The following is a 12,011-nucleotide window of genomic DNA, read 5'->3' as shown; positions in this document are numbered from 1 at the left end:
GAAGTAATTGAAAAGATGCTTCTTTAGTTCTTTTTTTTTTCTTTCGCGAATAGATGCCGATCTATTGAATATGGCATTAAGGCAATCAAGGCTTCATTTTGTGAATAACGGCACAAACACCAGTTACTTCACAATATACTAAAAAAAACCATGCAAAACACGCGCCAAATGCGGCGCGGCTTCGCCTTCAAGCTGTCTATGCTCCTGGCCAAGGAAGCGATAGGGCAGCGTCGAGGTCTTTAGCAACGAAATTCGCTTGAGGTTATATTTCCGCTCACGAGAGTGGCAGGAGCAGCGGTCCATCCTCATTTCTGACCCAAAGGAAGCCGACCTGGAAGTCGCTTCCCCCCCTCCTCCTGAGATATGCCGGCCTCTCAGCGCTGACAGAACAGAACGTGCAGTAAATGCCTCCGTTGGAAGCCAGTGCATTATGTGGGGAAATTTGCGGGCACATATCTGGTACGTAGTCGGTGCTAGTACTATTAGGATTCCTACTAAGTCGTCACGCTTTAGACGTTTGTTTGCTTTTATTACACCTTAACATGCGCACGAAAGTTACTGCAGTGTCATTTAGTGAACTATTTTACAAAGGAGTTTACAGTCAGTTATTGAGCCAATACCTGACACCCTGCGGGTAACTATGTACCGAAGATGACTTTCTAACTGTATTATACCGACTTTATGAAATGGTTTAAGAATTTGTCCGCCAACGTGCAAGAAATAATGTGAATTTGAGAGCCCTTGAATGTTAGCGTAGCTTTCGGGTTCAGTAAATTGTTCAGGAACACTTAATAGGCAGTATTATGTGGACGTCTGCTTATTCTTACCAAACACCCGTAATTACGGCCGGGAAAGCTGGCCAGTAAGCTTTGTTATCTTATCCGTTATCTGTTATCTTATCTGTTATCTGTAAGCTTGTTATTGTTATCTGTAATATTGGTCGTACGTGAGTGTAACGCGATTAATACAGCTCTGGCCGCCGAAAGCCCCGACGAGCGCTTTCTGCTACGTATTGAGGTCAACTATATATGGAAAACGAAACAATAGCCAATGACTTGGATATTAAAACAGTCTATCCTTTCGTTAGAAAACAACTCTCAAACACCCATTTAGATGGCTCAACGAATCATTACGAGAACCGAATTGTGCGCGAGCGGCTTTTGTTTAAACTCTTTTTTTATTTGTTTTGTTTTTTGCCAGGCACACCATGGCTGCGCGTTGAGCAAAGGAACAGCGGCCGCCGCGTGGTGCTCACGTGCCGCGTCTCAGCCGAAATAATTCCCGGCAGCGTCCTCTGGTACAAGGACGGCATCGCTGTGCAGGGCGACCGTGCCAGTACTCCGGGCGGCCACGACACCACGCTGGTCATCGAGGAAGCCACGCCCGCCAGCCCCTTCTTGCAGGGCTACTATTGGTGCGAGGGGATCAGTGTGGCCGACTTTGGCCCCGTGGAGTCGAGAAAAACGCTCGTCCGCTTTCCGGGTGAGCAGTTGCACACGTGGCCGACATGGCCGCGTGTAAAAGGCACAATCGATCTGCTCCGAAGTGCGCTTCTGTCATCTCTTCCGAGGCATTTAGGCGACTTTGGTCTAAGCACGCTAGACAAGACGTCATAACCCTTCCTTGGCTCACCTTGTTGAGGTGTCTCCGCCATTAAATCCCAAACGCGGCTCCACACTACGCCACAGTGGCACCAGCGGGTGTCACGCAGCTCAGTTAGGTCGCTATTCGCCACGCGCACGACATAGCTGCCGCAAGAGCGCGTGGTTTTACCGAGAAGTGCAGGCATCGGTGGACACTTTACCTATAGCAGCGCAAGCACTGGAGAGAGCTTTTCAATTTGGCACATTTCAATGCACGGAATAAACTCATGTCGGAGGAAACTACTTCGTTCCGGATCGTTGGGTGCCTTGTTTCTGTTTCGATTTAGCCTGATTTTCAGCCAGTGTGGCAGAAATCTCGTGAGAAGTCAAAACGCCATTCCATAATATACAGGGTGATCCAGTTAACTTTAGCCACAAATAAAAAAAAATGCGCGGATGTACTCTAAGACGATCCGACCAAATGAATTTTGCTGAATATTGCATGGAGTAAGTCACACTTTCTTGTATTTGCTTAATTGCATAATTAGTCATGAATATTTAACGAACTTCTCAAGGAACGAAGTTAAGCAAAAAAAAATTACAATTAGAAAGTTGTAGAGCGGTTCGCAAAACGTCGGCTCTATAACTATCTATTAAGTATTAGTTGTTTTGCGCTTACTGCAGATGCCCACGAAATAAAAAAGTATATACCACATGATATACCCCATTGCGCGCCGTGATATCAGTGCTTCAAGACGTTCCATGTACAAACGACCATAGCATTAACCGGGTGTGCTGCCGCTTAAAAGGCTACGAGGCAACCGTTATCACAGCTTGGTTAAAACACGTTGACGGGCTAGTTGGTTAGAATCCGTGGTAGAATGTATAAGCGTGACTGAACAAGGACGTATAAAGAAACAGATACACAGATACAGCGCTTCATTTTCAACTATAGATTTTATTTTTGCACGCATCCATAATTATATACCGTACGAGCGGAAACAAACGTTACAGCGAAAAAGAAACATTCAATGGTGCATTTCGATGAACCGTACATGTGTGTAAGGCATGGTGAAAACATGTACTGCCGTGGGCACAAAGATAAACCGAGGAATCGTATCTCCTTTTCAGATAGCGACGCCGAAGGCTTGCTTACGCACTTTTCCTCTAATTTTGCAATCTCGTAGGCCTCCACAATCTCCCTCGTCATTCTGCTATGAGTCCTATACACAATGGCAGTACTTTCAAACATGGGCTTGCAGGAACAATCTCGTCAGTGAATACCCAAGTGACCCGAGATTACCCTATTGACGTTATATCGATGTTCTTTTAATCTCTCATTGATGCATCTGCCGGTTTGAGCAAAATACGTTCTTCCGCATGAAAGTGGAATGACATAGACAACGTTATGAGTGCAGGTTACAAATTGTTTGCGATGTTCAGTAGAACATGCGTGCATTTTGTTATTATCTGTATTCACCTGTTTGCATAGCTTCTGTATACGCTCAGGGGCAGAGAAAACCACGTACACCCCCGATTTCACCGCTATTCTTCTGAGATTATGTGAAATGCAATGAATGTATGGTACCACAGCAACTTTCCTTGCTTTAGCATTGGCACGGCTTCCATTCGACGCGTTTTCGCAATTACTGCTCAAGCCCTCCGCGACAGAGAAAGGCATACGCATCGGGTAACCAGAATCTGCCAGGCGCTTGGCCTGATCTCTGAGACTGGCTTCCATTTTGTGGTCACATGACTTCGTCAGATAATTGTTGAAACAGGATGTTACTACTGCGCGTTTTACAAATTTTGAATGAGCGGAATGAAATGGTAGGACTGGCTTATTGCCTCTCGGCTGATAACTCCAGCAGGTCATTTGTGGTGAAAAGTCTAAAAACCAAGTCTAAAACTTATGTCTAAAAACCAAGTCTAAAACCTTATGTCTGAACCCAAGTCTAAATACTTTATGAAATTACCTATGGGGACTTCATGCGTCAACGATAAAGGGGACAACACTTCAGTGAACGAGGTTACGGTTTTTGAAACCAGCGAGTCAAAGCTGTCTGATTCGTTATTCAAAATTATTAGAAAATCGTCAATGAATCTGAACACTTTTAGGACATCGGTGTCATTTTTCCGGCGTTCATCAAGCACCTGGTCACGGTTAGCTAGATTTAAGTTATTAGGCAGGGAGCAACACATGATCCAATGCATATGCCATCTTTTTGTTTGACAACATTTCCTTCCCAAGTCGCGTAAGTCGAGTTAACATAAAAACGAAGAAGTTCTAAAAATCTGTCGGAAGTCAAACCACAAGCGTTTTGAATTAGAACCGCTCCAAGCTTGTCAACGCAGTCAGTTACACATTTCATCACGTCATTCTGCGCGACATAATAGTACAGGTCCTTTAAGTCAAAGGAAAAAGCGACAAGGTTCCTGTCTTGGCAGTCTTGAAAGAATTCCACCACTTGTTCAGACTTAGTTACCAAAAATGGGTCGTCGATTGGCAGGAGCTTTAAGTGCTTTTGTAAAAACGTTGCTACATGTTTCTGCCAGGTAGCATTCTCTGACACTATCACTCGGAGGGGACATTCCGACTTCTGCGTTTTTTCTGAGAAAAACAATTCAAGGTCCCCCTTTGTGCTTTCTTCAAAGGCTCGTGAAGCCATTTCGTCAACTTTCAGGCTCCACAACGACATAACACTCAAGAAAGTCCAAAATGAAGCAAAGAAGCTATGCAAAGGCTTCAAACTAGATGGCTTATCCCGGTCTATAGAAAAAAGCATAAATGGGGACCTTGCATTGTTTTTCCAAGCAAAAACGCACAAGCCGGAATGTCCCCTCCGAGTCATAGTGTCAGAGAATGCTACCTGACAGAAACATGTAGCGACGTTTTTAGAAACGCCCTTAAAACTCCTGCCAATCGACGACCCAGTTTTGGTAGCTAAGTCTGAACAAGAGGTGGAATTCTTTAAGGACTGTCAAGACAGGAACCTTGTCGCTTTTTCCATTGACTTAAAGGACCTGTACTATTCTCTCCCGCAGAATGACGTGATTAATTGTGTAACTAACTGCACTGACAAATTTAGAGCGGTTAGGTTTCAAAACGCTTGTGGTTTGACTTGCGACAGATTTTTAGAACTTCTTCGTTTTTATGTCAACTCGACTTACGCGACGTGGGAAGGAAATGTTGTCAAACAAAAAGATGGCATATGCATTGGGTCATGTATTGCTCATTGTTTAAGTGACTTATATCTAGCTAAGCGTGACCAGGTTCTCGACGAACGCCTGAAAAATCACACCGATGTCGTAAATTGTGTTCAGACTCGTTGAGAATTTTCTAATGATTTTGAATAACGAATCAGACAATTTTGACTCACTGGTTTCAAAAACCGTAACCTCGTTCACTGAAGTGTTGACTGATTTATCATTGACACATGAAGTCCCCATAGGCAATTTCATAAGGTTTTTAGACTTGGGATTGTACTTTTCTCCACAAATGACTTGGTGGAGTTATCAGACGAGAGGCAATAGGCCAGTCCTACCATTTCATTCCACTCATTCAAAACTTGTAAACGCGCAGTACTACCATCGTGTTTCAACAATTCTCTGATGAAGTCATGAGACCACAAAATGGAAGCAAGTTTCAGAGATCAGGCCAAGCGCCTGGCAGATTCTGGTTACCTGATGCGTATGCTCATCTCTGTCGCGGAGGGCTTAAGCAGGAATTGCGAAAACACGTTGAATGGAAGCAGTGCCAATGCTAGAGCAAAGAAAGTTGTTGTGGTACCATACATTCATTGCACTTCACATAATCTCAGAAGAAGAGCGGCGAAATCGGAGGTGGACATGGTTTTCTCTGCCCCTGAGCGTCTACAGAAGCTATGCAAACAGGTTAATACGGAGAATAACAAAAGGCACGCATATTCTACTCAACATCGCAAACAATTTGTAACCTGCACTCACAACGTTGTCTATGCCATTCCACTTTCATGCGGAGGAACGCATTTTGGTCAAACCGGCAGATGCATCAATGAGAGATTAAAAGAACATCGATATAACGTCATTAGGGTTTCGGGCCATTTGGGTTTCGGGTCATTAGCGTCTCGGGTCATTTGGGTATTCACTGACGAGACTGTTCCTGCAAGGACATGTTTGAAAGTACTTCCATTGTGTATAGGGCTCATAGCATATAGACGAGGGAGATTGTGGAGGCCTACGAGATTGCAAAATTAGAGGAAAAATGCGTAAGCAAGCCTTCGGCCTCTCTGTCTGAAAAGGAGATACGATTCCTCGCTTTGTCTTTGTGACCATTGCAGTACATGTTTCACCATGCCCTGCACACGTGTACGGTTCATCGACATGCACCACTGAATGTTCTTTTTTTTTCTGTCATGTTTGTTCCCGCACGTACGGTGTATATTTATCGATGCGTGCGAAAATAAAATCTATAGTTGAATGTGAAGCGCTGTGTCTGTGTATCTGCTTCTTTCTACGTCCTCGTTCAGTCGCGCTTCTACTCTCTACCATGGTTATCACATCGCAAGCCATAACGGTTACAGGCATAAATCGCACATCTAACGCCTGTGTCGCTGCCCGGTCGGCTGGGTTTTGTTTCACACTAGTCAGAAATTTTAACTTATCGGATTTTTATGTATTCCTTGCGCATTGTAATACATATATTTGTGTGTGCGTATCAGTGTAAGCAGAAGCCGTTATCAAATACAATTCCACTTGCACATAATTACACGCGATCACCTTCATTCAAGCAAAATAGGTCATGAAAGTGTACCGTACAATGACGATTACAGAGAGCCATTAACAAGTCACTACAACGCGAATGTATCACGAATCGCCACTTTTGTAAAAGCCGTCGGATGCCGTAGGCAGACAGTTTCGTAACAGGAGCATTGATGTAAGGAGCACAGCTTGACTTCCGTTTATTTCAGGCATCAAGACGTACGCCTGTACCATGCCCCTGGTCGGACAGCATCCGGAACTCTACGACTTCAATTCGATCCTGGCGCTCCGGTTCGCTTCCTATTTTCGAAGAGACTTCATCTACGCTATTCGCGACACGATTGTTGAAGGATACCACATGAATGAACTGCAAGTCGTGGACATCGCTCAGAACACGTGAGTGCCGCGCGCCAGCCGTATTATTACATCCGACACACCTTGACTCGTGTAGGTAAACTTAATGTAGGTTTCAGAAAACGATCGGCCCTTTAAGACTGCATCAAAAGTTTCGCAGTTAGGTCACCGTTGTAAGATTAGATAAAGTTCACAGCCAACGTTAGCACTATCAGTATGCACAGATGTAAAAAAAAAGCCATAACCGAGCTTTACACGAAGCTAAAAGGGGAACCTGGAACACCCTCCTACCAATGTGGTCTTTCTTTTTTTTTTAATTTGTGGCTATACACCAGCGAAATTGCAAGCACACTGTATCGGGGTTGGCGCCTCTCGGAGAACAGCCACGGCAGTTGGCCATTAGTGCGCAATCATACAGCCCCATTTTTCCAATATATCGCTGCGATGGTGCTCGTGATTTTCACGGCAGGGAGTTTACGCGATGCTAACTTCTATCTCTGATGACAAAGTAAATTTGTTTGTGGTCACGCCATATGCATGAAAACAGAGGAATGAGATAACAGGGGTGCTGTGGGTCCCTTAAAACACGTGCCGTCTATTTGCGCGAGCGAACTGTCGCGAAAATTGTCTCGAAGAGGACCATGCAGAATTTACATGGCGGTTGGAGTAACAAATTCGAGCCTTGTGCCGCCTTTATACTTCGCTTAACTTGCGACAAGCCAGCAGAGTGTCATGTACAAGAAAAGAGCAAATCCAACGCATGCTCCACTACGAATGAAAATTTAGAAAGTTGGTAAGCGTTCACAATTGCAAAGATTGGTACACCAACACGCTGACAAGTAAAACAAATATCCTTTTCGTTCCTCCTTATGTATGTGCATGCTTGTACGCCTGCCTTTCAGTATCGTACATCCGATGCATGGCTCGCATTACGAGATATGTCGTTTGACTTTGAACGCTCTTTTTTCTTCTTAGCTTTCGTGGCTGTGAGCCTCGCGCTTTAATAATTTTTAATTAGAGCGGATGCGTGCGCCCCGAAAGCTACGATTACGTTCAGAAATTCATCGAAATAAGCAATTATTTCCTGACAATCGCAGGTGCGAGTCCTTTGGAGAATGAAGCCTTTCTGTCGTGTAGCAACCTAGTTCAAGACCTGCGGAAGTTACCTTGGTGTGATCACGCTTCCTCAAGAGATTAAAGTTAGCCTCGAACATTCATTTACCTTTGCCGCGGCGGACAGTTGTCTGGAAATGTAGTTTCCCTGCTGTAGTATGGAGTATGGAAAAAATCTACAATCCTTTCTAATACGTTATTGCTGCGGACATAAATCTATTTGTACCTTTACAAGCCACAGGCCAATGAAAAAGGTAATAACATTGCTTCATCACTTTTGCTGCCAGGTTGTCTCTTTATTTTCTCTCTTTTGGGAACAAATTCTTTCTAAGGTTACTTTTCTTTATCTTTGCATTCGTCCCCAACGTGTGTTTTGACATATGCTTTTCCGGAAGCTGAACAAGGCATTGTATAACACTAGACTAGGGAGGACAAGCTGATCCAGTGGTTAAGAGTGCAAACCCTTTGGAATGCTGAGCAAAGGTACTGGCCTAGGCAGCATGTGCTCTGCGTAGTTGATAACAAAATTTTTCCACCACATTTTTTCGATAATCAGCCTATTTTCAGCTCTTCATAGCTGTTATCATGAAATGCTAAAGAAGTCTAAGTACCGTTGTCCGTACGAGTATTTGGCGTTCGTGTGTCATCCAATGCGCATGCAGAAAACTTCAAAATTTGCATTGCTATGAAAAACATGGCAACAAAGAGGCAAATAAATAAAATTCAGTGCATTATACTCATAATCCCTGAATTAACGAACGAAAATATTATAAGCAAGCAGCAACAACTAAAAAGAGGTGTTCATATGGCACACTTTAAACAGAAAGATGCTTGCATCTTTTTCAAAATGTTTATACTTTTGAACACGTGGGAAGCATAGGCAGCCCAGGTATATACTTACGCTTCCGCGTACTTGAAGAGAAAATACAACAAAATGAAAGTACTCTTTTGACTAGAAAGGTCTTACAGTTCGGTCGACATAAGCTGTCGCTTGCTATAATCGCACGTAACAAGAACACGTTATAGTATTACTGCTTATAACTTTGCAACCGAGCCTTAATTTGGTATCGTTGTGTAGAAGGAGGATGCGTTTACTAAATCATGCATTTGTCGCGTGCCCAGACGGCGCTGTTGTCGCGGCACGTATGACGCAATCGGGACTAAATTTAGCCACTCGCTTGGCCCTCAGAGAGGCATAGCTTGGCAGCACGTTTGGCGATCTGTGCGGTAGTGGTCGCGTTTTAGGGAGCCCACAAACTCGTAATGGGTGTAATTTGTCAAACTAAAACCGGCGCTCATCAGGAGTTATGAGCCCTACAAGTGCGCATTTTTGTTGCAGAAATTGGACGCTTGTTCGGCTATATGCCGCCCCTGCGTTCGACACGCAGGCACCGAAAATGACATGAAGAGACTTGGTGGCGAGACAGCGGAATACGAGATTGTTTTTAAAAGGCGTAATATACCGAATACTGAGGCAAGCGAATGAGCCCCAACCATCTACTAGAGCGGCGGGCTGGAGGGGCGCATGGCTTCCCCGGGTGCAACCAGTAGGGGGCTAATTCCTGTATCCTCGTGCCCAGACACCCGCTGCACAACATTCGGACCCACTACGAAAAGTGAGCTAGCACGATTGCATTATTAGGCGGTAAGACCTAAACTAGCGGTAGCATAAATTAGGCATACTACCTTTCTAATGCATCATTAAATGTAACGGGTGTGTTTCGTTACGTCATTTCTGTACCTTAGTGCCCATACACGGTCTGCAGCACGCACAAGGCGTTTCACGTACCCTACTGCGGTTGTGTCCTCGATACTGCCTACCCAGTATATTTAATAGCTCGATTATTAGTATTGCGTTTGTGCCGTTGTGTCCGGCTGCAGCAGGCGTCGTAAACGACCGTAATAGTTATCACTTGAGAATGATCAAACAAGCACACGGATGTCATGCGACACGTGGTCGTCCCAATGATTTACCAATATCACATAAATCATTGCCACGAGCCTGGCATGTATACTCGTAAAGAGGAATGTGAAGAGGAATTGCCCTGTAGCTTCGCTGCACTTGTGTACAAGTCGTTAAGATCATATTTCGCTGGAATGCCAACAAACATCTCTCGACGCGCGGTCAGAGCTCCACGAGTGCGCAAGTGAAGCGAAGAGGGAGCCGACGTTTATTACGTCTGGCGCACCTTTGTTGGTTATTACTTCGTCTTTCCGTTAAGATAACTTCGGGAAAAAGTTTCTTTTTTAATTTTTAAATTGACAGTAGACCGCAATATTGGCAAATGAAAATACAACCTGCCGCATCTGTATGAATATACTGTAGTAAGAGTTTATAAGGACTTACTCGTTCTTCATCGGAATGGGCGACACGCCTTTAATTAGCACTTCGGAGTGCGAGGAGTGCCTGGGGAACCTTCTACGTATGCACGTCTTCGCCGCGACATTAGGCATTCTACTCCGGGACACATCGCGACATCTTCACCCAAGGACATTCGAGAGGTGACAAATATACGCGGGCCGTGGCCACGTGTGTCGCTATTACGGAAACCAAGGCGGGCGTTGCTGCAGTTGCTGAAGGCGACCGCGACGGTGCGGTGAGCGCGTGTATAGGCGCTGGAAATGTGCGTGCAGGTTTTTTTTTTTCTCGCCTTCATCGGGGGGGGGGGGGGGGGGGGAGGGGTCCTTTTTCTGCCAAAGTGCAGGGTAGCGAACCTTTCGTGCATCTGGTTCACCTTCCCGGCCATCGTTTCCGTTATATCTCTCTCTCTCCATACGCGCAGGTCGACGTGAAACGAGAGGCCGTGTGGGTGAACAGGTGGCGCTTTGGGGCATTTTTAGGCAAAATGGAGTCTGACTCTTCAATGTCTTTTAATTTCTGTTCGCCAGAGCAACTGCCGACGTCGTGAGGTTTCTCGTGTTCTTCAACCGGCTGAGACGGCTGCCAAGGATGACGAGCCACGACGAAGACATGCGCATCATTGACTTCCTGAAATCTACCATAAGAAACAGCACTTCCCGGCTAGTCACGACTCCGCCAGTCCTTCCCGAGGCAATGAGTATCAGGAGCACGGGTGAGCTGCAGTTGTAATGTTGCTGCTTGCAGAGTAAACACGTGCAAGCTTTTTTTTTTTTTGTCTTTTCATCTCCTTTATTTTAGCACCCGTACGAATAGCATTATTTCGCTGCGTATGTTTCTGTAGAGAATTTATTTGGCTATTAGAGAATTTATTCACGGCCAACATAACTGTGAAACTGCAGGGTTGGGAGCCTACTTTATAGCTTAAATCTCCTCAGCATAAAAAACACTTGGAATCTATTCTGTAGCGATTCCTTGCGCTCGGTGCTATGCCCCTCTTATCCGCCGTTCACGGGCGGCTCATCCCGTTCCTAACGCGGGCGGAGCGCCATTCAGACCACTCACGAGGCGTAAAAGAAGCATGTCATTGAAATAAAATCGTAGCATTATCGCGGCCCATGTTCCTTCACTTTATCGATCTAAAATTCTCCCCAGGTACCACTTAATAGGATGTGTACCGCTGCTATCAAATGACACATAAATTATCTTACAAATGATAAATTGTAGTATGCTAGCACAGCCTGCTTCAATCATTTTTGTTTTTGCAACGCAATTCGATCACCTGTAGATTTCTTTCCAAAAAAAAAGAAAGAAAAAGAAACTAAATAACACAGAAAGGAGCGGAATGCTGTGCGTTTGCACCTAAAGTTTTTGAGAGGCCGTCAAAAGTTCACAGGCTTTCAACAGTTCAGCGACGCCTCACGTAAACGTAAGACCGACATGTATCAAACACGGCACGGTTCTTCACAAATGTCGGCGCTGCTTCTTACGGCTCTAACACTCAGAAAATTGGCATAAACTCTACATATAAAGAGCCGTGACAGCTGCCTCGAAGTGTACTTCAATCTTGCTCTCTGGCTTCTCACAGAGATGTGCTTCGAGGACACAACCACGCATGACACCGGTCTCCAAAAGGAGCTGACGTGGCCAGCGACTCCTACTGGAGTAGTAGCCATTCCACGGGAGACATGCATTCGGGGTAAGCTAGTGATGTCCTTCCTACGTTCTTAAAAGCTCTACAAATGTGTTTCCGCTTCATGGGTGCACAAGCACCTGGTGTAAAACACCTGATGACTCTGTCGTCAAGGTTGACAAACATTCCTCGATGTCTGGCCACACGCCCACGAAATCATTTCAGACTC

The 12,011-nt window shown here is 45.0% G+C and overlaps 1 protein-coding gene across 1 annotated transcript in view; it reads left to right on the top strand.

Annotated features, from left to right (window-relative positions):
* The window catches only part of LOC126516539 (uncharacterized), a 54,735-nt gene that overhangs the window by 32,172 nt on the left and 10,552 nt on the right, over positions 1-12,011 (top strand). The window contains exons 11-14 of the mRNA XM_055063808.1: positions 1,201-1,482; positions 6,533-6,719; positions 10,680-10,864; positions 11,738-11,848. Coding sequence (XP_054919783.1) covers positions 1,201-1,482; positions 6,533-6,719; positions 10,680-10,864; positions 11,738-11,848 — 765 coding nt within the window. The remainder of the gene's footprint in view (positions 1-1,200; positions 1,483-6,532; positions 6,720-10,679; positions 10,865-11,737; positions 11,849-12,011) is intronic.

The sequence above is a fragment of the Dermacentor andersoni genome, chromosome 1 (assembly GCF_023375885.2).
Source record: "Dermacentor andersoni chromosome 1, qqDerAnde1_hic_scaffold, whole genome shotgun sequence".
In the NCBI taxonomy this organism is placed as follows: Eukaryota; Metazoa; Arthropoda; class Arachnida; order Ixodida; family Ixodidae; genus Dermacentor; species Dermacentor andersoni.
This window is presented reverse-complemented; position numbering and strand designations above follow the sequence as displayed.